This window comes from Rhododendron vialii, chromosome 10a (genome assembly GCF_030253575.1).
Source record: "Rhododendron vialii isolate Sample 1 chromosome 10a, ASM3025357v1".
Classification (NCBI taxonomy): domain Eukaryota; kingdom Viridiplantae; phylum Streptophyta; class Magnoliopsida; order Ericales; family Ericaceae; genus Rhododendron; species Rhododendron vialii.
Genome location: NC_080566.1, coordinates 9,559,455 through 9,585,659, shown reverse-complemented (window position 1 = coordinate 9,585,659; position 26,205 = coordinate 9,559,455). Strand labels below are relative to the sequence as shown.

The 26,205-nt window shown below is 38.5% G+C and overlaps 2 protein-coding genes across 7 annotated transcripts in view; both read left to right on the top strand.

Moving 5' to 3' along the window:
• Positions 1 to 14,094, top strand: part of LOC131302633 (protease Do-like 7) — a 30,334-nt gene extending 16,240 nt beyond the window's left edge. For 2 of the 4 annotated variants that reach the window (XM_058329369.1, XM_058329372.1), the window contains exons 6-24: positions 570 to 695; positions 1,627 to 1,716; positions 2,768 to 2,833; positions 2,936 to 2,992; positions 3,091 to 3,156; positions 3,598 to 3,705; positions 3,838 to 3,918; positions 4,610 to 4,659; positions 4,875 to 5,037; positions 6,321 to 6,839; positions 7,471 to 7,653; positions 7,727 to 7,832; positions 8,212 to 8,382; positions 8,478 to 8,557; positions 8,632 to 8,859; positions 9,829 to 10,044; positions 10,411 to 10,568; positions 11,070 to 11,181; positions 13,518 to 14,094. In XM_058329369.1, the coding sequence (XP_058185352.1) occupies positions 570 to 695; positions 1,627 to 1,716; positions 2,768 to 2,833; positions 2,936 to 2,992; positions 3,091 to 3,156; positions 3,598 to 3,705; positions 3,838 to 3,918; positions 4,610 to 4,659; positions 4,875 to 5,037; positions 6,321 to 6,839; positions 7,471 to 7,653; positions 7,727 to 7,832; positions 8,212 to 8,382; positions 8,478 to 8,557; positions 8,632 to 8,859; positions 9,829 to 10,044; positions 10,411 to 10,568; positions 11,070 to 11,181; positions 13,518 to 13,694 (2,757 nt within the window). In that variant the 3' untranslated portion in view covers positions 13,695 to 14,094. The remainder of the gene's footprint in view (positions 1 to 569; positions 696 to 1,626; positions 1,717 to 2,767; positions 2,834 to 2,935; positions 2,993 to 3,090; positions 3,157 to 3,597; positions 3,706 to 3,837; positions 3,919 to 4,609; positions 4,660 to 4,874; positions 5,038 to 6,320; positions 6,840 to 7,470; positions 7,654 to 7,726; positions 7,833 to 8,211; positions 8,383 to 8,477; positions 8,558 to 8,631; positions 8,860 to 9,828; positions 10,045 to 10,410; positions 10,569 to 11,069; positions 11,182 to 13,517) is intronic. The other 2 variants (XM_058329370.1, XM_058329371.1) reach the window with 2 other exon arrangements.
• Positions 14,095 to 19,756: 5,662 nt separating this feature from the next.
• The window catches only part of LOC131302632 (protease Do-like 7), a 62,498-nt gene continuing 56,049 nt past the window's right edge, over positions 19,757 to 26,205 (top strand). For 2 of the 3 annotated variants that reach the window (XM_058329368.1, XM_058329367.1), the window contains exon 1: positions 19,761 to 20,287. In XM_058329368.1, coding sequence (XP_058185351.1) covers positions 19,819 to 20,287 — 469 coding nt within the window. In that variant the 5' untranslated portion in view covers positions 19,761 to 19,818. Of the gene's footprint in view, positions 20,288 to 26,205 lie in introns of all 3 variants that reach the window. The other variant, XR_009191827.1, reaches the window with a different exon arrangement.

The following is a 26,205-nucleotide window of genomic DNA, read 5'->3' as shown; positions in this document are numbered from 1 at the left end:
AATTGTTTATAAAACATGGAAAGTGTCGACTTTAGAGTCATTTATAAATCAAAATTGTTCCATACTAATATATACTTTCTTGTTACGACTTCAATCCAGTTACTTTGTTTTGATAAACAAATATGAAAAACTAAGATTCACCTCAAAGTGAATAAAATTCTAGCTCCACATATGTGGTGAATTTGATGGAATGGTGGAAACACTGGTTGTGGACAGGCAGTACCAAGTGGTGTAAAGGTGCCGGAGTAGTGGTGTGTTGCTGTGTTTGTATGGTTAATATTGCATGTAGTTCTCTTTGTGTATTAATTTAAGAAGCTTGTAGTGTTTCTACTTTGCTGCTAGGGTCTATGGAAGTCATGGAAGCTCTAAATGCTCAACTTAAGCGTCAGAAAAGGACACGGAAAAAAAAGAAGAAGAAACGAGCCCCTTTAATTTTGTGGGACACTCTTGTTGAGCGGCAATTTGCTGCTCAATTTTAATGCATCCTTTTTTGGTTTTGCAGTTTTTTGTAATATATGAAGCCTTTGTTGGTTTTTTCTGTAGCCAACCCTTTATTCACTTACTGACAGGCAGCATCTGGGACTAAAGGGGGCTCAAGTGGTTCCCCAGTGATTGATTCGCAAGGTAGGGCAGTGGCATTGAACGCTGGGTCCAAGCCATCCCGTTCTTCTGCTTTTTACCTACCTCTAGAAAGAGTGAGTATCTTTTTAAATATTGGTAGAAACTTCTGTTCCATCCTTCTGATGTGTTCCTTGATGGCGAGTAGAATGCAACTGAGTCGTTGCATTGGTGTAACACCAGAGCCACTTCAAACTGGTAGTGCACAACCTTATATCGAAATTAACTTGAAGTTACCTTTCTGCAAGTAACTCATCTGATCATAAGCTTTATGACATCAGAATTACTTGATGCAGCTCATTTTATTTGTTTTTAAAATGATATAGTAAAAAAGGCTCTCTTTGTAGCCTGCTCAAACAGTGGAGAAGATTTTGGGTTAAGTTTGCCATTGTTCTCTTTTGTTCTTTTCTGTTATATTATTTTTGTGCCATCCATTGGGGAAAATCTTAATTAGCTCGCTTTTGAATTGCTAAATCAAATGCTGTTTTGATTTATATTTTTCTATTCTCGTTCTCTTCTTTGGACTTTGAACTTTGGTGTAGCCATGCATGATACCTTCATTAGTGTAGTCTCCAAGGTCGAAAGCTCTGATACCATGTAAATGTTTGAACGGGAAGAGAAACCCCCAAACTTAGGTTTCTCTCTCTCACACTTTGTATTTATATGAGGAATGGTACAAGTACAAATATACCCCTAGGAAACAAACAAATAATAAAATACATACACAACTTAACAGTATCCATCTTCCACAATCGGTAGTTTCACTCCCTTCAACATGAATCAAATTGAAGCTGTATTGCTCACGAAATTCTCTTTCAATGTTGACCTGTGGGATTCCAGTCTAAACTATCCTTTCTTTTTTTATCCTATCTAAAACTATCCTTGAATTATCTACATCGATCCTCTTTGTATTCTAGAAATTAGAATCCCTCAATTTCAATGATTATTGCTGTCATGAGGATCAACTGTCAGTCTCTAAGCAATAAAAGTTGTTATACTAAAATGCAGGTTGTAAGGGCATTAAAATTGTTGCAGAAGGGAAGAGATTCTTGTACAGATGGTTTGGGGGCAGTTTATATTCCTCGCGGCACACTTCAGGTTTGTTAATTCTTCTCGTTGTAGGGCTTTGATCTTATAAAAGCTGCCATTTGGTTAGGTTCTTTTGATACTGCATTTACACTGTACCAGTACTTTAGTAAGTTGTTTCTTGCTTGCAAACCGTATTCTTTTTAGTTTGTTGTTTTTTGCATCAAATTATTCTGATTGAAAGGCATTTTAACTTCCCTAGCCAATGAGGCCAAAGTTTTTCAGTCCAAATATGTAGGAAACCCATGTTTCTTTCTTAAGCAAATCAAATCATAGCTGGTCTTGTCATGAATCACCTTTGCAATATCATAATGTCATTTATCGTTGCTCAAGCTCAATTTCATCAAGCCGAGTTTGGAAAAAGGCATGTTAGCACTGGTCAGGCTCTGGACCTGCCCTCTATCAAGCCAGGACTGAATAGCCCCTTCTCTGCCTGTTTCAACTCTGCTACTCTGCCTGTTTCAACTCTGTTACACCCCTACTAAAAAGTAAAAACAAAGATCACTAAACTATGTTGTGCAATGAGACCCTTGCTTCTTAAAGCTTGTGTTTGCCTTTAGTCTGTTACAAAAGCATACACAGTGGAAACTCAGGTTAGCACTACCTCTATCTAACTCCAAATCCAAACACTCATGTACTTTTTCTTGTCCAAACTACATGTTGTCCTTTCATAACCATTAAATTAACACTTATAAAGTGGTGACTTTTTACATATTTCCAATATGATATTAGGAAATGGATTACTTACTAAGTAGAGATGACTTAGGGTTTTTGGGGCCTTTTGTTATGCCTCTTGTTTATGCATGCCATGCTGCAACGATGATATATTTTAGTTGCATCTTCTGAATCTTACACCACAGTATTCTTCTCCTCCTTCCACTCCTGTCCTAAACATAAAACATAACTAATGAGGAAAAAAGTCGAAGTAAAAGTGAACGTGCAGAGGAAGACCGGGGTTCACATAAAGCGATAAAATTTGCAAATAAGATAACATTTATGCATGTGTCTCTTTGTTTGGTGTGTGCGCACAATTCGCGATTCATTGATGTAATTCATGGTATAGGTGACATTGCTTCACAAAGGATTTGATGAGACACGTCGCCTTGGTCTCCGAATTGAAACAGAACAGGTAGTTAGGTCTTTGTGAAAATCTGCATTCTTTTGGTTCTATGGTTTATCAATATGAGAAATTGTAATGCTGATGCCTCGATGAGTTTCTTGAGCGGAGTAGATTGTGCGCGATGCATCTCGGCCAGGCGAAACTGGGATGCTTCTTGTTGATTCTGCTGTAAGTATACTTTTTTCAATGTGGCAGACTTAATAGAGTGGAAATTTGTAATCTTCTCTAATGTTGACCGAGTCTACCATCATTCTTGACCTGGTCAGGTGCCCGGTGGCCCAGCTCACCACCTTTTGCAGCCTGGTGATGTGCTTGTCCGTGTAAATGGGAAAGTAAGTTTTTCTTCAATTGTGTGCCATACATTTCAACACCAATTCTTTTTTTAGTGCTTAATTATCTTATATGTTTTACGTAGATATTTTTTAGGTCATTTGCTAACTTTTAGTGAAATTGCTATCAGAGATGCAATTATTGTCCTCTCTCTTTATACTCCTCTTGCCTTTGTGTTTCTTCAACTTTTCAGTTTTATAGCTTATGACAGTGTTTGTGTTTGTGTTTGCTTGTATTAGTTAGATTGTATGTTAATTTAGTTGATTACAAGTATGCTGGATGGTAATTATAAACAGTCTTTGGTTCCACTAACCAGTTTCAATTTTCGGATGATCCATTCATGCTACTTTCTTGATCATTACATTGGAGCCATAATTTTCATGTTGAAGTGCTGAAAAATTCTCCGAGTGAGTTGGATTTGATATATAAATATCCTAGTGCAGGTAATTACTCAGTTTCTGGAAATGGAAACGTTACTTGATGACAGCGTGGATCATAAAATTGAATTACAGATTGAAAGGGGTGGCACACCATTCACTGTAGACTTGTCGGTGAGGCTTACTACTGGAAATTATGTTTTCCCCTCTTTTCCAAGTACTTTTTCATGCTTGTACTTCATTCGGAAAGAGTGTACAGTTGTATCCTTGTGGGTGTGTTTGACATGTTCTGTGGATGCTCTTCAGGTTCAAGACTTGCACTCAATAACCCCCGACTCTTTCTTGGAAGTAAGTGGTGCTGTGATACACCCTCTTTCGTATCAACAGGTTGGTTGAATTTCGCTGCTTTTGGTTAGTATCATTTACTGGTTGGTTGAATTTTGCTGCTTTTGGTTAGTATCGTTTGCTTAGTAGGTAAGCCACACTTGTAAATTCTAATTGTAGGTTTATTGTAGCATTGTCTGTATGCTTTTTCTCGTAGCCATGTTATATGGACGCACAAGAAAACATATTTAGTGATATGAATGTAAATGCATATGCCAAAGATGTACGGATATAGGAGCAGGGAATAGAAATGCTGTGATATGAGCATGAAATCGGGGTGTGGTTTTGGCTAACTTTGTATTGAAGTATGTAGGTTACAAATAGGCATCCCTGGTGGAGCACAGGTCTTATATTCCCCCTGAACGGACAGGACAGTCCACTCTGATGTGTGGACAGATGATTATTCCAAAGACTAGGACGTGATTTATGGATTTTGGTGCACATGATTTCCCATCCTACGGGGAATGGCCTTTTTTATTTGATGATAAAGTTTTTCAAGGCAATAGTTCATTCTTGGGGAAGATTTAATTTATATTTTTGCTGAAAACATAAATTTGTATTTCCAACTTTGTTATACACTTGTGTTGTTTTGAGTAGTTATAGCTTATGTGCTGGTGAGATAACTTGCTATACTGTTTATTATAAAAGTCTTTTTTTCTTATGTTTTTCAGTTTCTTTCCTTTTGTGGTGGCAGGCTAGAAATTTCCGTTTCCATTGTGGCCTTGTGTATGTTGCAGAACCAGGGTACGTCTATGTGTACCAATGTCAGTCAACATTGATGCTTGAATTCTTTTTCTAATCAAATACTGTAGTGGTTGTTTCTCTCTCTGTGCTTATAAGTCAGTCACCTATGGCAACAAAGGAAGGTGGTTGTCACTATTAATATCTATAGCATAAGGATAACTTGGATTTTCCGTTATGATCCCTACTGAAAATAGTTGTGTACATGCCAATTGCAGATATTTGCTTGGCGCTAAAGTTCCGCGCCATTCCATTATCAAAAGGTTTGGAGGTGAGGAAATATCACGGCTTGAGGACCTAATTTCTGTTCTTTCGAAGCTGACCAGGGGTGCTCAAGTGCCTTTGGAATTTATAAGCTACAAGGATCGACATCGAACGAAGGTATCAGTTATTATTGAGTTTCGTGTTGGAACTATGTAAAGACTTCCTGCTGGGTTTTTTTTCATCAAATGGATAGTCTCTGTTTGGGGTAGAAGAGCTGATGGCGTTAATGTTCCATGTGCTATATCCCCTTACCTAGTCCATGTGTTAAAGCGTGTCTGGTCTAACATTGATGAATTAATCATTCAAGAGACTCCTCTTAAGTTGTCCATGATAAAGCTTGTCTGGTCTAATCTTGTTGAAGTTGATCATTCAAGAGACTCCCCAAATACAGGACTGTTAATTATAGCCTACGGATCCGTCCTTACTGTCTCTTGCAATGCACCTTTGTATTTGCTCATTAGCTGTGTAAACTCCCTAAAGTTATATTTGCCAATGTTTTTTGTAGATAGGTTAGTTTTCCTCTTCGGTCAGGGAGAGTTGCACTAGCCTTTTGACCCAATGATCTTAAGCCTTGTAGTCATTGCTGATTTACTATCAGAATCTGCAGCTGCCCCAAGCGCTTCATTTTAGGGGTACATTGTGTTTGTTGAAACCTTACAACCAGATGGTGTCTAGTCAAGAAGACAGGTTTTTGGAGTTGGAAATATGCAGCAGCTTTCGGTGAGAAATAAAAGTGCGAAAGGATGTACAGCATAATATCTAAGAGGTGTCTTAGTGCCTCTCTTGGATCACCTGATTCCCATTTTTTATGCACTCTTAAACCTCACATATTTGTCATTGATAGGTGGTTTGATTGATTTCTTAGAAATAGTAATGGTTTGAGCCATTTGCATATCTCCGATATCTGATAGTAGAACTCAAGATCTTTTGTAGTCATAAAGGTTAAGTATACTATGTCAGCTTGAATCCAAAGATGAATAGATGTGCAATGTGAACCAAAGTCCCACATTGCCAGAGTGCAACCAAAAAGGTAAAGGTGGATAAATACCCCTGGCTCGGAATCAAGGCCTTGACAATCCCTGCAGAAGGACAAAAAGTGATATTATGAGCCGCCGACCCCATGGTGGACATATCTCTCACGTTATGCATACACACACACACACACACACACACACACACACACACACACATATATATATATATATATATATATATATATATATATATATATATATATATATATATATATATATATATATATATATATATATACACACGCTAATGTTATAAGTTCATGTTTATCGATGGCAATACATGTATGTATGATTTTTCTCTTTGTACACATATTCCTTCCATGTAATTATGCGTAGTAGTTTTTGGTTCAATTATTTTTGCTGCAGTCTGTCCTTGTTACGATGGATCGACATGAATGGTATGGGCCTCCTCTGGTTTATACTCGCAATGACAGCACTGGTCTATGGACAAGAAAACCTGCTTTGCCACCTGAGTCCCCACTGTTATCTTCTGGCATGATCAGTGTTGAACAAGGTCTTGAAAACTGCAGAGCTCCACCAGGTGCTGGTGAGGCTAGTCTAATTGAGCGTATGTGTCAAAATTTCAATCGGGTTTCTGTAGATGGTGTTACCAGCGTGGAATCTAGTTTCAAATGTGTTGCTGAGTTGCAAAATTTTCGTGATGACTCTGATGTTGGAGCCACAAAAAACCAAATAGAAGAGGATTCATCTGGTGATAGCATTGTTGTGGCTAACTTTTCTTTTGATGAGCCTAGAGTAGAAAAGCCGGAAGACTCGACTAGCTCAGAAAATGTTTTTTCGGGAGATTATCAAGGTTCTGCAGCTGTAGCAACTAATGTTTCTGTAGCTGAACGAGTAATAGAACCTACTCTGGTGATGGTTGAGGTAATTTTTTCTTTTTGAGGAACTGCAGTATACTTTTTCTTTACTCATCTGACTTGTTTGGGTTGTGTTTTGTCACTGTGTTCTATATCTGTTTGTGATTTCTTCAGTATTTTGCTTATTTACGTATTTACTAACTTCACAATATCGATTGTCAACCATTGGTGTCATATTTATTAGTTTAGTTATAATCTATTATGGGATGAGAATTAAAGGGATGCAGCAAATTTTCTCCACATTGGATTCTCTTCTGATATTTAGTTGGGATTCGTATTCTTGAATGCCCATCCCAGTTCAAAAGATGACTCTTACTCCATGGAGTGAGACTCCGGAGCCGATTTGTTAACCATATGTTTCCAGTAACATAACACGCATAAAGTAGCCAAACAGGCCTTTAATAGCTCACTGGCTCAAATACTAGTATCAATTCCAAATCAATCCAAGTAAACCCAGCATGTAAATAGTATCAATTTTTAATTTCTTAACGTTTACTTTAGAATTCAAGAAAACCTGAATATCGAAATCCAAATTGCTTTGAGGGCTAGCATCTTGCTTTCTCTGATTCTCTTGATCTTAATTGTAGTAGTTCGCCTCAAAAAGAAAATAGTAGTTCACCTGATGTCACAACTGGCAGGTTCATGTACCACCGTCATGCATGCTTGATGGTGTGCACTCACTGCATTCTTTGGGAACTGGTGTTATTGTATATCATTCTCCTGACAAGGGACTGGTGGTTGTAGACAAAACCACTGTTGTCATTTCTGCATCTGATGTAATGCTCTCTTTTGCTGCCTTTCCCATTGAGATCCCTGGAGAGGTAAATTTGTTTAGGTTATTCGTTCTGAAGTCTGTTATTATGTGTTATTTTTACCCACTAGCTTCCTATGTAGGTGGTTTTCCTCCATCCTGTTCATAATTATGCTCTTGTTGCATATGACCCTTCTGCTCTGGGAGCTGATGGTGGCTCAGTAGTTCGTGCTGCTAAACTTCTTCCCGGTATACCTACTTTTCTTAAGTGGATGACTGATTGACTCAGAAATGGGCATATGTCAGTTGGAATCTATTAGCACATGTAACATTGGTATGAAAGCCTGAGCATCGGCATACCGTCCTTGCTGTAAAGCAATATTTTCCATAACCAGTGTGTATTGGATAGTTCGAGAGCGCATGACATTCATGTACATTCCCAAACAATATTAGTCAAAGCCTTGCCATAGACCTAAAAAGCCAGATTTTGTGCACATATATCTGCCTAATTGATAAGCTTTCTGATGGTATCGATTGTAATGCACTTACATTGTACGAATGGCACTCTATTTTGCTTATTGTAATGGGACAAAGTTAATACCTGACTTGATTGTAAGATTTGTGTCAGAACCTCCATTGTGCCGTGGAGATGCAGTCTATCTCGTGGGACTAAGTAGGAGCCTGCAAGCAACATCAAGGAAATCTATTGTCACTAACGCTCATGCTGCAATAAATATTGGTCCTAGTGATAGTCCACGCTACAGAGCCACTAACATAGAAGTCATTGAGCTTGATGCTGGTAACTTTGAAGTCTTTATGAATTCTTCAATTGATAACTTTCTTGTTTTTCCCTCTCCTCGTGAGTGTTTTGTGGCATCATCTTGTGTTGGTTAGATTTTGGTAGCACATTTTCGGGTGTGCTAAGTGATGAGCATGGAAGGGTCCAGGCTATCTGGGGCAGCTTTTCAGGGCAGGTTTGTATAATTGACTCTTTATTTTGGGCTTCCCAAATAGGAAACTTGTTCTGATTCATCCAGTCCCATTACAGCAGAAATATGGTTCCAGTCCATTGGAAAATTATCGTTTTGTTCGAGGCATTCCTATTCATACCATCAGCCAGATCCTTGATGAAATCATATCTGGTGCAAATGGACCAAATCTTCTAATAAATGGTGTCAGAAGGCAAATGCCACCTATCAGAATCCTAGAGGTTGAACTTTATCCAAGATTGCTTTCCAAGGCTCGTAGCTTTGGGCTGAGCAACAATTGGGTCCAGGTACACTTCCTTCTTGATCCAAGTGTCTTTCTTTTTCTACTTTATGGTTTCAGTTCGTTGCATTTTCTTTTCGTTTTGGCATGTAGAAATTGGAGCTATGACTTTACATTTTACGAATGATTATGTTATGCATCCAACTCATGTTGATGATAAATGCATCTGACAGTTTAATTGTCAATTTGCGGTAAACCAGAAGTATATAATACGCTCCAAAGTCCAAACTCTCAGCTTTTAACTCTATTTCCCTCGCCATCTTATTGATTCTCCAAAACCATTTGTAATCTCCATTTTGCTTTTTCCGGCTACCACTCCCCATGTTGTATTTTGTACACAAGAGTATGAGCCTGGGCCGTCTCTCCGCTCATTGCCAGTTGATTTGGAGTTCAATGCTTTAACAGTTTTCTTGTCCAGGTATCATAGTAATCTCATCGTAATGTGTTGCCAGAAAGATAAAATTGAAGAGAGAGTTTGGGGATGATATTTCTTGCATCTGTTATGGATTGTGGCCAATTTCTTTTTGATTTTCTCCTCCTTTGCCATCATCTCCTTTTTCTTCCATTTTCCTTGCAATTCTTTCTAGCCAAAAAGGTTTTCTGCAGAAGCATGCACCTCCCTTCTCTTTTTTGTTTTTCCTGCTTTCATATTTTTCTCTTTAGTTGGAAAGACAAGCAAGACTAGTGTCTAGCAACCAAGGATGTGTTGTCCACCAAGCATGAGGTGGCACCCTCCCACTCTTCGACCATGGCTGATTCATCACCCGATGAATTAATTGTGGCTGTGATCTGATTAATTATGCTAAGGTTAATCTACCAATCAAGCTTTGCCTTGAGCATGAGGATACCCCATCCCACTCTTTTGCGTGTGGTCTATTTTATGTGGATTGTGTCTAGAAACAGCTGCTTGGAAAATTTGGCAGATTGTGCCCATTTTCGTCGTCTGTATTTACTCATTGGTATCTGGCTTTTGTAGACTCTTGTGAAGAAAGATCCAATTAGGCGTCAAGTCATATGTGTTAAAGGTTGTTTGGCTGGATCAAAGGCTGAGAATGTACTACAACCAGGTGATATGATCTTGGCAATTAATAAAGAGCCAATCACATGCTTTGGTGACATTGAAGATGGTTGCCGTGTTTTGAACCAATGTGATGAAAGCGATGGGAAGCTTGGCATGACTATTTTCCGTCGGGTGAGTAAACAGTCTGTACTCTATTTGGTTTTCAGTTTTCCTCTTCCTCATTTTGTTTTGAACTGTTTCATATGGAAATTTGACAGTTGTCTATTATTTGTCTTCCTCTGTCCCATTTCCAAATCCGAAATTTTAATAATATCTGTTTTCGTTTTTATTTTGTTCAACCTCATTTGAAGTGCAAGCCGAGTTTCCAAAAAAAGAACATTCATATCGGACAAGGGGTTTCCTTATAAACCTATTGGGAAAAAAAAAACTTCAATTGCAATTTGTGTGTGCTTATGCCACTGAAAATTGGCCGTGTGCTTGTACTAATGATACCGCTGTTTAGAAAATGATCTTCAAACATTCTTTATGGTTTTGCAGGGATGTGAAATTGAAATGCTTGTTGGAACAGATGTGAGAGATGGGAATGGAACAAAAAGGGTAATAAGTTGGTGTGGGTGTATTGTCCAGGACCCTCACCCAGCAGTGCGTGCTCTTGGATTTCTTCCCGATGAAGGTCATGGTGTGTATGTTGCAAGGTGAGGGCTTTGTCTTTGCTGTAATGCCTCGGCCTTATTCTGTTGGAGATGCCAACAAGAGTTATAAAGTGAAGAGCTATATATTCGACTCTTCTTTTACTGAGAGCTCATTTGCTTGGGTACTTATGCGAGTTATCGTCCCCTAAAATCAAAACAAAACAAAGTAACTGCACCCCCTACCCCCTCTCTCTGTCTTGCCATTCAAGTAATACAAGTTAATTACACCTGTTCCTTGGTGAACTAATGTGGGGTACCACATGTATGTGAGTCTGAATTGGTAGGGCTCATTCTGCACCCAGAAAGTTAGTTGTTGAATCAGGCTGATGCCCATGCTTTCCAAAATTGCATTCGCAGTGTGGCGACGGATCATGTTAACCTTTGACTCAGAGGCCAAACTTCAGCCACTTACTGCTTAAATTCATGGAAAATTCGGAACGCTACTTGTATAACCTGCATCTGTCATAAAAGTACTTCAACTTATGGAATTTTAAAATTTTGCAGATTGAGTTCTGGGAGTCCAGCACACAGATACGGTCTATACGATCGCCAGTGGATTGTTGAAGTTAATGGGAAACGAACTCCAGATTTAGATGCTTTTGTTGAAGTGACAAAAGTATGCCTCTCTCTCCCATCTGTACTCAAAACATGCCTAAGAAATAGTTTTTGTTTTCTTTGGATTGTTTAGTTTAAAATATTTCTTTGTCACTAAGATACTTGAAGTTGCCGTTGAATTTGGACCCACAAATAAGTTGACGACGGTAATAAAAGCCAAGAGTGGTCCTAGTGATGCAACCAACATCAAAAAATAAATTGATTAAGATAGGGAAATCCTGATATATTTAGGCCTGTGTGGCGTGGCCTGTGTGGCGATATATTTATGCCTTAGTGATGATATTCTTATGCCTTAGTGTTGTGGCTGGTGTGATACTATTTTTAAGCTTTAGAGGCATAGCCATTGCAGCGGGGAATTTATGTGTTAGTAATGTTGCTTTTGTAACATGGATTTGTGCCAGTATGAATTTTTGCGACGAGAATTCTATGCGTATGGTGTAGCTTGAGGCATGAAAATTATGGAGGTGGCCTGCAGTGAGCACGTTTAAAAAAAGGACTATTACTGCCAAAGTTGGCCAAGTTGTCAATGTTTGTTGACACTTGTGATGTTCATATACACTATAAGTGAGAGAATGGATGTATAATGGAATTGGGAGATGCAATCAGAGTGCACAACGGAAGCATGAAATTCATATTTTTAGTAGACAAATATCAGGGACGAAAATTTCCAAAGGAGGGGATATTGTAATACCCCAATCAAATGTTTTTAGCATTTTGAGATATGAATATTTGCATGTAAGCATTAGGTGGCATAGTAGTGAAGGTGATATGCACGTGGCTGTGTGCATAGTTGGACAAGTGTTGTGCATGTGTGCATATATATCTTATAAGAAGAGTTTAATAAAGGGACGTGCAGAATTAGTTTTGGACGGGTGTCCTCTCTGGGTTCATCTTGGTTTCTTTATGTTTTGTATAAAAGAAGAAAAGGTAATTGGAATTAAGAGGAGGGATGGGTTGGTTTTTAGTGAGAGGAGAAGCCAAAAATTGGAAGCAACCGATTAACTGTGATGCGCGGTCCTTTGAGCGAGTTTTGCATGATAGTGTTTGCACACATTCAATGGTTTCAATTCTGTGGTGGTAGGTTGATGAGAGAAGGATATGTGGAGGGTGTTTGCAGATAAATTATGTAAATCTTTAAGGAAGTGGGGAATGGTTTTTCCAATAATTGTATATTGTTTATCTTGACTTGGTGGCGTAAATCTTTCAATTTTGTTATGCCTTGGTCAAGGTGGTTGTGTGACCGGGTCGTTACAATAAGCATGTTGCTACATTTGTATACATCTATTTGCGACCATGCTTAGGTGTGAATAAAGCAATCCACTTGGCACGTCTTTGGTAGAGCACCATCCTGAACACATACTCCCCATATGTGCTTAGGCCAATCATCATTTAAAGATACAAGAACAGGCTCCACATCATACCCAAGGCTTGCTCGAGTGAAGATCATACTAAAGGGATCTTCGTATTTGTCCACTTTTGGAAACTCTGAAACTAGATTGGACAACAATTTGACACTCAATTGATTATCTTGCTCCAAAGAAGGCATCTCATGGAAGCAATCATCAAGCTTCGGCTCTATAAGATCTTCTAGAACCGGCTGGCATCAAAAACAATCTTGTCCAGCTTTGGAAACACACCCAAAGCAAGATCAACTCTATTCCTTTCGTGTATTTGCTCACTTTCTTGCCTAGACATAATGAATATTTCCTGTATCATATCCATAAGTCTTCCCTCTTCATTATCAACACCAACCTACTCATTAGGAGACTCATCAAAGACAAGGGCACCTTCAAAGTCACCTTCGATCTTAAAGACCGTATCATCTTCAAAATCACCTTCAAGTTGTTCACTTGGTTAGTAATAAACGATGGGAAAATCATCAAAATAACCAAGTTCCTCCGCCTTTTCATACACATACAGATTGAGGATAATCTTGTTCTCAAACTCGTCCGGATTAAAGTTTTCATAAAATTTGACAAGGTCATCATCACTGTTCTCCTCCTTGTAGTAAAAAATAGAGTAAAATTTACCATTAGAATCATTACTACCTCTCTTGGCTCACAATTTCTTATTCTCGTTTTATTTACGCATTAGTTTGAGGGAGAATTAAACTTGTATGGATCACTTCACAAGTCAAGTGAACAAGTGGAACTTCATTTTCTAGTTTACCATTCACTGGATATGGAACTGCATATTTAAATAAGTTTGTTTTCCCAAGTCAATTTTCGGGAACATATCAGGATGTAATTTTGCATGTGTATCCATATGATAGCTGGGATCATCATGTAAGCAAATTATAATTGTGGTATCGTATAATTCTTATCCTTCAATTAACAGGAAATAGATGATGGGGAATTTGCTCGTGTAAAGACGGTCAAGTTGACTGGAAAACCTCAAGTACTGACATTGAAGCAGGATTTGCACTATTGGCCTACGTGGGAGGTTAGGCGTAATCCCTACACTGCACTGTGGCAACATAAAACAATTAAAGCATTAGACCGGGGTACTTCATGAACACATTCTTGTGGGTGGAAACTGTTTGGGAAGAACATAAGGCTCGGAAATTAAATCAAACGAGATTTTGTGGGTTCTGATAGTGTTTGTTATGTTGCTTGTATGGGGAATTTGAGCTGCAGTACATGATAGATACTAGGTACTTGAGAATCTCATCCGGTGGTCAGTTGTTACTCTCTTAGAATGCAGTTTGGCAGTTAGCAATAGTTTGGGAGCTAGGGCCATCTACCAGCGATACATTCATGACTGTACATCAAAAGCTTCTCTTGAATAACTTACGTTGTAAAGTGGACTAATCACTTGAAGGAAGAAATATTGTTTGTTTGTTTTAAATTACTTGGGGAAAAAGCACTTTCATTGGATTACTAGTTTTTCAAAATATGCCATATGTCTTGTTATGTGAGAATTTAACATAGAAGCATCCCTTTGTTGTGTGTGTGCTGCTTGTTGGTCAACTTTAAAGAATTATAGAGAGAAGGGAGAGCATTAGGGGTGAGCAAAAAATCCGTCAAACCGCAAATCCAGTCAAACCAATCCAAACAAAAAAGCTTGGTTCAGTTTTTTAGTAGTATAGTTTGGTTCTGGTTTAAAAAAAATTAGAAATCACGTTATTTAGTTTGGTTTGTGGATTAACGTTCATGGTTATGGTTCCAAATCGATCCGAACTGTATAATGCATATATACACATATATATATATATATATATATATATATATGAATATATAGTGTAATTATAATTTACCAAATAAATATGGGAGCGCTTAGTCAACTACTTTCCTAATTATTGATTATATTAAATCCACCGTAATATTTAGTTTTCCTTTCATGCTAAGATAATTTAGACTAAACTTCTATATATCACAACACATTCTAATTTTCTATGATTACTTAGTTTTCCCTCCCGCAATATTTAGTTGGTTGCTACCGTGTTGCTGCTATTGTCCTTTTGCTGCATCATTTCAATTCAATAGTTTTAAGAATTATCTTTGACCTTTTATTTGGTTAAACTATGTTAAGATGTTTAGTAGTTGGTATTCTTGGTTAATTTTAGTGACTTACCTGTATTTCATTTTCTTTGTTTAAGACTTGAGGCAATTAACTCCGCCTGGTTCGTGCTTAGAATCTTATCTTTATTTTCCAGCCGGTCCCAAGCCCGGATAAAGGAGGAGGGTTGTGCATTAAGTAACTGATAGCTAGCACGTAAAAAAACCCATCAGATCTTTATAACATGAATCCAAATATGATTGTGTGAACAAGTGGCCCTTGACAGAGCTCAATGGAGGAAACAGATTCACATAGCCGACCCCAAGTGATTGGGACGTAAGGCTCGGTTTGGTTTGGTTTGGTAAGACTTGAGGCAATTGTTGATATTCTACTCTAAATTAGTTGATTGATGTTACTGTGTTTCGGTAATTTGACTGAAATTGGTTTTAATATAAGTTTTCTTTTAATTTATCTTCGTAATTTTAAGTATTTTAAATATGTTTTGAAGATGATACTCCATTCGTTCCTATTTAATTGTCCACTACGGTTTTGCGTGCATTTTCAATGACTTATATCTCTCGACGTATATTATGTTTTATGTTTTTAAAATCATTGTCTTATAGAAAAAATAGAAATCTGTCAAATAAGATTCATATTGCATATTTTTAGCAATATGTGTCAAGGGATATAAGCCGTTGAAAATGCATGCAAAACCATAATGAACAATGAAATAGGGACGGATGGAGTAGCTTAGTTCGATGCAAACTGTGGTTTAAAACTAAAATCGAACTGTATTTTAATGGTTTGGATTGGTTTGATTCTATGTCTTTTGTGGGTTGGTTTGGTTCTCCAAATTCATAATCCATATGTGTTGGTTTGGTTGTTGGTTTACTATAAAACCGAACCAATCCAGACCATGCTCATTGCTCACCCTTTGAGAGCATTGTAGGGAGAGAATCAGATAATGGAACAGAAAAGCTACGTGCACAGCATGCTGTGCACAGCAGCTGTGCACAGATCCCTTTTTCTCCCGCCTTGGGTCGCACAAAGATGATCGGAGGCCTAAATTCTGAAGTGATTTTGGGTGTTTTGTTAACGCCTCTAATGATATCGAACGAAGCTCATTTTTTACAGAGACCTTAAACAACATATTTTGAACAAAATGAGCGGCTCTGATTATCTTTGTGTGACCCGAGGCGGGAGAAAAAGGCTGCTGTGCACAGCCTGCTGTGCACGTAGCACGGCTCGGAAAAAATCTTTCGCGATCTGTTCCAGCCATGCAACTCAGTTTATACACACTTTTGAGTGTCACAGACTCTACCTCATGTGAATGTATACAACTTTCATCGTATTGTGCTCTTCTACCTCATGTGAATGTATACGACTTTCATTGTATTGTGCTTTCCAAAGAGCAACTCTTCTCAAAATCTCACTCAAGAGGTGCTGAGTTGGAATCTCATTTTAACTAAGGATTCTTATGGTTCCGGAGTAGGCCTTGTTTGATAAGTGTGATAAGTGAGGGGATTGGATTAATAATCCCGTGGGCCCTCTAATTTTGTGGTTGGTGTTGCCAAAATGGATAGGACTAACAATCACATGGGATTATTAATCCTCTCACTAGGCAGGATTCGGCATCCCATTATGGACATGGTATCCGCAATCCCATCCCATGGGACTAAGGCTAAAAAGACTACATTACCTATGAATATTAGCAACATCACAATTGCCTCTAATTTAGATTTTTTTTTATTTTATCGGTCCTCTAATTTAGATTAGGAACCAGGACTTTAAATATTAGGAACAATTCTTCCTGGCTTAGGCACAATTTTTTTCTTCTTTTCTTTTATTTTATTTCAACTGAAGGTTTATTCAATGTGTTCACGAATGGGAAGTAAATGTTATGTAGTTCCATTTGGATGTTATTATATAAATGGTCTTGCTATTTTTAACTCACTAGGCTAACGATGAGCACACTAGAAGACAAGGAAAACATATATTTTTGTATACCTTTTACACCCTTTAATACACATTCACACACTTAATATTGTGAATTTTCCTTATATAAAAGGGTTATTGTAAGAACCCACTTGGAGTCTCAAATCGAGAATTTGAGAGAACTTGATGTGGTATATAAGGAATCGCAACGTGCTACTGTATAACTTGAGATTAACCTTTTGAGTCAAGTGGTTAAGCGAATGGTTAGTAGGTCAGCTAGCGCGGGTCGTTACAGGTGGTATCAGATCTTCCACCAACCAGAAGTGTAATGCGGGTCCCGGGAGGAGACGTGCTTGGGTGGGCCCGACAAGTGAGGAGATTGAGGTGCTTGTCGTGCTTGGGACTTAAGATTAACCTTTTGAGCCACGTGGTTAGGCGAATGGTTAGCAGGTTAGCTGGCGCAAGTCATTTATAGTTATAATCGAAAACTAAACTACAATTTCAAGTGGAATTGGTAAAATTTTGAAGCATGATTTTTCAATCCTTGATAAAGTTATCACTTATTAAAATTTATGTGTTTTGTGGACTGAGTACAACGATACATAGATATTATGGAACTGAATTGTTTTGAATGATGAATCCGTTTTGAAAAATGATAAATTTGGATAAATTGGCAAAATGATATTTATGTATATCATCGTATAGAACTAGGGGTATTTGGAGTGTCCTGGTGGATTGGAGTTGGGAAATTTTTATTACTAAAAATAAAAATAAAAATAAAAATATGTGAACTTTAAATCTTTGGGTATTTTAGTTTTGGTAGTGGGCGGAGAGAGAAATATGGTAATGATTGGACAGAGTGGTAATGAGTAGGGAGAGAAATAAAAGTAATAATTAAAAAAATAAGGTAATGATTGAAAAGAAAAGTAGGGTAATGATTAGAAAATAAAAACAAAACAAAATTAAAATGGAAAACGAACAGGTAATGATTGGAGGGTCCTGGCAGTACAGTTAATTGTATTTTTATTTTACATATTTCTACAGTTGAGGGTAAAATCAGAAAATTATCATTCTAATCCAATCCAATCCGGTCCTAAACAAACATAGAAGATAGACTAAGAACCTCCTTACCAATCCATCTCAATCCTAATCCCAAGCCTAATTCGACCTGCTTACCAATTTCACCAAATTTATCAAACGGAGCCTAAGTGTATTTAGCGTTCATGTAATTGTTATTATGTTATTTCAAGGGTAGTTTAGTCATAACGTTAATTAATTCCCCAAGGCTCTTCACTGCTTTTGCTTCAAATGGTTTGATTGACACTGAATCAGTACAAAAGCCCACCTTCAATTCTTGATACAAAACCCTCGATACAAAACCCTTCTCTAGTTCAAGAAATCCATTTTCCCCCAAATCCCCAAAACTTGAAATCAGAATCCATTGGGATAAATTGGATTTAAGAAAGGCTGGTCTAGGGATTTTAAACAATGTGATTGATGGAAAACCAAACTCAATTTCCGGACTGGAAAATCGTGTGGTTTTATTTGGATCCCAATTAAAGATCCAAATTCCTTTACTTTCCGCTCTGGTTGTTCTTGTCCTTGGTGAATTTTCCGAACTGAAAAATCGTGTGGTTTTATTTGGATCCCAATTGAAGATCCAAAATTCTTTACTTGATTAAACCTGCTCTATTGTTCTTGCCCTTGGTGAATTTCCAATGAAATGACTCTCTCTCTCTCTCTCTCTCTCTCTCTCTCTCTCTCTCTCTCTCTCTCTCTCTCATATTGGCCTGAGGAGAGAGTGCAGCAGTGGGAGGGGATGATGGATAAAAGGGTTGGTCCAAAAAAAATTATGTTTACCATGTCTTGATCAATATCGTGGTAGATGCCACGCATTAGGGATTCCTAAACTTCACACCATCAAAGTGGTGAATATTTGGACCGATGGCCGCAGTTTGGTAATTTCCCCTAGCTGCAACTGCAAGTGCAACATGTAATGGTGCCTCTGGCCACTAACAATATTACTCGGTGCATGTTACATGCTGAGGGCATACTCTCACTGTCAAATCTCTCTTTCCATTTTAACTCTCCTCTTCCAATGCCCCTTGCGTTCAACCAACTGGAACTAACTCAGTTGGCCAGGACTTTTGCATCTTACTAGTAGGTCAGGAGTTCGAGTCTCCCCACCTGCGTGTGGGTGTTTGCTCCCCTTAATGAAGTTTGTAGTTGAGTTGAGTTTATAGTAATTGTGGTCCCTTTGATGGACTTATTTATCTTGTTGGTTGAGTTGTCAGGGCTTGGTTATTTCGTGGACTTTCACATAATGAATGTAGTATCCCGTGATTAGTAATTTGTACTTCATATATAATGTAACGATACCTCCTATTGATTGAAAATTTTTTTTTTTTGCCCCTTGCCTTCCAGATTTCCCACACATGGCTCTCGCTTAATTACATCTTGCCATCAATAAAGTAAAGGGAAATGAGTATCTTATTCAATAGTAATATATATTTGAACTAAAATAACGAAAATACCGTTTAGATGATTGGAAATCTTAAAGGCACTAACGATTGGTGTACCAACTGTAACGTGAGGCCCATTTCGGGTCCTGAACGAATGATTTGAGCCGTTCAATAATTTTTTTTTTAAAAACAACCGAGTGGACCAATGAAAAATTAGCTCAATCCAATATGTGTACGTGTTTGATTCAATCTTTAAATTTTTCTTCAGATTTCAGGATCCTGTAATATGAATGAAAAATTGAAAAATTGGATCGAGCGTCCATACATATTGAGTTGAGTTGATTTTCACAAGTTCATTTGATTTTTTTCAAAATTTATCGAACGACTATGATCATTTATGTGACAGTTAGAGTGAGTCTCGTGTGACGGTCGGTGTTCACCAACGTTAAAGTCCATAGCAAGGTTGTTAGACCACCCGTAAGAGTAATACATGTACCCCAAAAACTTACTATCTCGTATTAAAGCCTCTGTAAACAGAAAAAAATGGTTGAGATTCACCTTGATAAGTAGTCCCACCCCACTACTCATAATCATGCACGCGCTGCTGCCTCGTTTGTTTGGGTAACGGTACTTTCTCTCTCCTCTCTCTTTTTTTTTGGTAACGGTACCTTCTCTCTCTCTCTCTTTTTTTTTTTGATTGATCATTGTACTTTCTCTCTCTTCACTCTTACAAACAAAACTCTATGTGCCCCCTTCCAATCCTCCTCGCCTTTCCAGATTTCCCACACATGCCTCTGTGCATCTACACGCACAACCACACCTCCATCCACCATCCCAATCCCTCCTCCAAAACCCTAACCAGACCCCCAATTCTCCCACCCCTCCTGCAATGCAATCCATTCCCACTAAAATCCTCCAGTTTCTCAGTCAGGGCCTCGAAAGGCGATTCTAGAGAGAGAAGCCCGTCGGTTAATGCGATGGCAGAGGAGAAGGCGTGGGTTGAAATCGGCGCGGAGTTTAAGGAAGGTGGCGGCGCGACGGCGGAGGACTGGCGGAATGCCCTGGGCAAGGTGGTGCCGGCCGTGGTGGTGATTCGGACCACCACTTGCCGGGCGTTCGACACCGAGTCGGCCGGTTCGGGGTACGCGACGGGGTTCGTCGTTGATAAGAAGCGCGGGATTATTCTCACCAATCGTCATGTCGTCAAGACTGGTAGATTAGTTTTCTGAAGGCTTAATTACATCTTGCCATCCTATATTATCACACTTTATAAAAATTACCCTGAAACTTCACCACCTTAAACTGCCTTAATCTTATTAGCCTTCAGTCGTATAATGGCCATTAAAGATCCATTAATAGTGTTCAATTGTTTTTTTTTTCTCCCTGCAAAATATGCCTAGTAGAATGCCTAGAATGATATGTATGCACAGTCGACCTGACTTTTCGGGGGCTTAGAGCTAAGAGCTAATATTAAAGATATGGCCCCTTTTTTGGGCTATTATAAGAAGTACCATAGTAGGAGGGCCCTTACATTTGAAAATTTTTGGGGGTCTAAAGCGGCCGCACCTTGAGCAGGGTCGGTTCTGAGATTATTTAACAAAATCAGTGTTCTAAAATAAGGAATAATTTGATGGCAGGGCATATCCGATTAGGTTTGACAAACGATTAATTGCCAATTACTACTTAATATGCATCGATTAATCGCTAGAAGGTGGCCAACCGCCCGACTAACGCCTAGCGACTTTTAGAACATTGAACAAAGTCAAAGACTAGATCTTTGTAAAGCTTGAGGCCGGCTTTGAGATTATTTAACAAAATCAAAGACTAGATCTTTGTCTAGGCTGCGTCCTTCCACTCATCCCATCCATCGATCTCCCTTAGTTTTATCCCCATTAACACCTCTCTATACCGTTGCATTCTTAAAGCCATCAAGATGCCAAATAGCTCTTGTTGTAAACAAAAATAGACAAAGGTGTAGTATCTCATTTTGATAGATATGCAAGTTTATGTGCCTAAATCTTATTAGCTGTTAGTCATAGAACAGACATCAATGATCCCATAGTCAGTGGCAGACAGGAATTCAGACGGTGGGGGCACATATTGCCTAATCTTTGCAAGAAAAATTCGTAACTAAAGCACAATATAAACCTAATAATGCACAAGTCATTTTACAAATGAATGTATGACACTACGTTAAAGGACCTAACCCTAATAAGTTTACCAAAGAAGTTGCTCCTAATTTATTTAACAAAAATAAGGAATTAAAAGCCCTTATTCAAGAGTCATCGTACCATTAAGTTCCAAGAGAGAAAGAAGTTGCTCCTAATTTATTTAACAAAAAAATAAGGAATTAAAAGCCCTTATTCAAGAGTCATCGTACCATTAAGTTCCTAGAGAGAGAGAGAGAGAGTCATATTTACCTTTTGATAAATGAGTTCCAATCCAGCGTGTGTAGTTTTTTTCTTTATAGATGCGTACCAAAATCATATTGACTGATTCACATCAAGGTGATTTTTGACATGGTTAAAATTTTCAACCGTATACAAAATAGACAGTTTTTATCATTGGGTCCGAGATGGACCTAAAAATTTCAAATCTGGACGATACAGTTTTTTCTCCAAACAAAAGTGAACCTTGGTCCTTTTTTTTAGTTGGCATGTTGGGAAATGTGTGGAAGCAAAGAAACGTTTGATATTTTTTGCTTTTGCATGTTATGCATATCCATCCAATCCGAGGATATTGAGATGGAATTTGAATGTGGTTCTTGATATTTATGATTCCTATCCTATGTTTGGTATGGGGCTCGAATAAGAGAGTTATCCTAATCATCTATCCAACATTTCCTAAGTAGAAATCCGATCTCACCTTCCCCAGGGTAATTTGAACCTAATATTAAATTGTAAACTCAACCAGCGAAACTATTGCATTTATCCGAACATTTAAAATGTGATTACTGCACATGCATTATATTATTGAGTATCTGATTCCAAATAATCAGATTCCCATTCCCTGTCAAGATTACTAGCATCAAACATATCTCTCCTTGTTTTCATGTGTTGTGTGAGTCTTTAGATCACAAAGACCTCTTACTGTGAAGCATAAAAGTTCAAAGCCAATATTTTAATGATTGGCTGTTATGAATACACTAGTGCATGCCCGTGCCTGAAGGCACGGCTCGAATTTTGTATACAACAAATTATTCACTTTTGTCCCTCTAACCTCTTGAAGGCCAAGACCCCATTCGCAAAATTCAAACGACACAACAACCCGTACTATACATCGATCCTAAGTTGTATTGGGGTTAATATGCATGAACTATTTTCATGGCGACTACATAATGCATAATAGTACTTGAAAAAAATTCCATATATTAAATGAATGTTGCTGATCACCTCGCCAACCAAGCCGACTAATAGTTAAATATTTTTTAAACATAGTTTATCTAATCAACTACATAAATAATCGTGGCACACATCAATTCAAAACACCCTTTAAAAATGTATAAAAGTTGTAGAAAAAATACTTCAAACATAAGCAAATATATATGTCATGGGAATACTAACAGGTAGTAAAACGAAACAGAAAATAAAATTTGGGATGTAGGTCGTTGGTTGTAATGCCTCATGTTTCGTTTCCTTTTTGTTTTTGAAACCGTGTCCTTTTGGAGAGTAATGTGAATCCAGATACATATCTGGCCGTTCTCAATACAACCCATGATTGTAGTTTTTTACTTTTTATCAAAGGGAAACTTATTTTCATTCATGAAAAGCCCAACACACTTGTGAAAGAATCATGTCTAAGTACCACCCAAAAAGCAGTTCGTAAGCAAATATTACCAAACTAAGAGATTCCATTCGTTTCTGGTAGACAAAGAATAGAATGTGTATTTAACATTTTTTTTAATCGGCACAACAATAGGAGTTAAAGGTAATGAAAAGTCTCTAAGGGTAGTAGAAAATCCAGAAAGTCACTTTTTTTACTTGTATATTTTGCATTTAGATCCGAGTTTAAGAAAATTGATGAAGTATACAACAGTGAGGTAGTAAGGTATTGTACGACGTATACAAAATAGATCGATCTAGTTTGAGTGATTTTTCCATGGACAACGCTATCGCAGAGAGGGATTGAGTGAGGGAGTTAGAGAACCCGGGCACAAACCTCACGGATAACGCCGCTGCTAAATTTGTGCACTCTGCCGAAGGTAAATCAACGTAGAGAGAGGTCGTGAAACTTGCCTACCGAAAAAAAGGGTAAGGATTTAACCTTTTTGTAAGAGTTATTAGCCCTCTTTAATTGAACAATAAACACTTACAGTGAAATAGCTTTCCCACCATTAGTAGAGTGCCTTCCAAGCTAAAAAGAAAATGGAACAAAACTCAAAATTAGACAAACAGTGAGATAAATAGAGAGAACATGAGATTCAGCGAATAAGTAAAAAATGCTATAAATACCACAATAGTTACTGTTGTTTGGAGAGGAAAAAGTGTGTAAGGTTACTTTTACCTTCACACATAATCATTTATTTATATAAGGAGATAGTTCATTACATAATGTAAATAAGCAATGTGGGACTAAACACAATATACTAGTATATGAGTATACTAGTATTCCAACACTACCCCTCAAGCTGGGAAATAGATATCACACAAACCCAGCTTGTCACATAACATCTCCAACCGGGGTTTAAACAATGACTTGGTGAATATGTCGGCCAATTGAGCACTTGTAGACACGAAAGGAGTTGCTATAACACCACCAGTCAACTTCTCTCGCACCAGATGACAATCAACTTCGATATGCTTAGTCCGCTAATGAAATACAGGGTTGGATGCAATATGAATTGCTGCTTGGTTATCACAATACAAATTCATAGGCAATTGCACATGGAATCCTATCTCCTCAAGAAAAGATCGCACCCACACAATCTCACATGTGGTGTGAGCCATGGCTCTATATTCTGCCTCTGCACTAGACCGTGCAACCACGGTCTGTTTCTTACTCTTCCAATTAACAAGATTGCCACCAAGAAAAACACAATATCCAGTGGTTGACCTCCTGTCAGACGGGCCTCCTGCCCAATCAGAATCAGTGAAGGCCTCAATACGCAAATGACCATTAGCTCTATAAAATAGACCACGTCCAGGATGAGACTTGAGATACTTGACAATTCTAAGAACAGCCTCCCAATGTGGCACATGAGGAGCAAACATAAACTGACTTACGATACTCACTGCAAATGAAATATCAGGACGTGTAATAGTGAGATAATTCAGATTACCAACCAAACGGCGATATTGATCAGGACTAGACATTGCCTCCCCCTGATCAATGCATAGTTTGACATTAGGATCCATAGGGGTATCGACAGGTTTCGTCCCCAACAAACCAGTCTCATCTAAGATATCCAGCACATATTTCCTTTGTGATAAACTAATACCATCTTTAGATCGTGCCACCTCGATACCTAAAAAGTATTGCAATCTACCCAAGTCTTTAGTATGAAATTGACTCTGCAGAAAGACCTTCAACGCATCAATACTTCTCTGGTCATCACCCGTAATAATAATATCATCGACATACACAATCAATAACACTTTGCCTCGAGGAGATGTGAGAGAGAAAACAGAATGATCAGACTGACATCGATGCATACCAAATTTCAAAATTGCATCACTGAACTTTCCAAACCAGGCCTTGGGAGATTGTTTAAGCCCGTAAAGAGCTTTACGAAGACGACATACCTGAGAACGCTCCCCCTGAGCAACAAACCCAGGTGGTTGCTCCATATAAACCTCCTCAAGAAGATCGCCATGTAAAAAAGCATTCTTGACATCCAATTGAAATAAGGGCCAGCCAAGGTTGGCTGCAAGAGAAATAAGGAGACGGACAGAACCAAGCTTTGCAACCGGGGAAAAGGTTTCAGCATAGTCAACACCATAAGTCTGGGTGTAGCCTTTAGCAACAAGGCGAGCTTTGTAACGTTCAACAGACCCATCAGGATGATATTTCACAGTGAATACCCAGCGGCACCCCACAGTGGATTTGCCAAAGGGTAGAGGAACCAACTCCCAAGTCCCATTATCATGGAGTGCAGAGATCTCTTCCTCCATAGCTATCCGCCACTCAGAAATAGACAAGGCCTCCTGAACAGTTTTAGGAACAAAGACAGAGGAAACAGAGGCAGTAAAAGCACGAAGGGTGGGGGACAGATGATCATAAGATACAAATTTAGCAATAGGATGAGAGATAGTACAAGTGCGAATACCTTTACGAAGAGCAATGGGAGGAGAAGGTGGAGCAATAGGGGCCAAAGGAGGTGGAGGCGGATCTCGCAACGGAGGAGAAGACTCAGCGGTAGGCGGAGGGGGTGGTGGTGCAGCTTTGGCACGGCGAACATATACCTGCATCGGGGGGTGCTGCTTTTGAGGTTGCCCGGAAGGAACCAAAATATGCATATACTCAGACGGATCCGCATGAGGCAAAGACGGAAAATAGGGTATCAACTCATGAAACGTAACATCAGCACAAACAAACTCGCGATGCAGAGTGGGAGAATAACACTTATAACCTTTTTGAGTCCTAGAGTACCCAAGGAATACACACTTAATAGAGCGAGGATCAAGTTTATCGCGGCCAGGATCCAGGGCATGAACATAACACGTGCACCCAAAAATTTTAAGAGGTAAAGAATATAAAGAACAACTAGGGTGCAAAATACTATAGGGAATCTGGCCCCCAAGAACGCGGGAGGGCATGCGATTCACAAGGTAGCCGGCAGTAAGGACGGCGTCGCCCCAAAAGGATTTGGGAACCGTTCGCTGGATTAAAAGAGCTCGGGCAACCTCTGTCAAATGTCGTATCTTGCGTTCGGCAACCCCATTTTGTTGGGGAGTGCGAGAACACGAAGATTGATGAAGAATACCATGCTCATCAAAAAAGGCAGACAAAACATTATAGAAATATTCACCAGCATTATCCGAACGAAAGATACGAAGAGAAACATCAAATTGAGTCTTTATTTCCATATAAAAAGATTTGAAAATTGAGTACAAGTTTGACCGGTTTTTCATGAGATAAACATAAGTAAGCCTAGAATAGTCATCCACAAAAATAACAAAATACTGAAAACC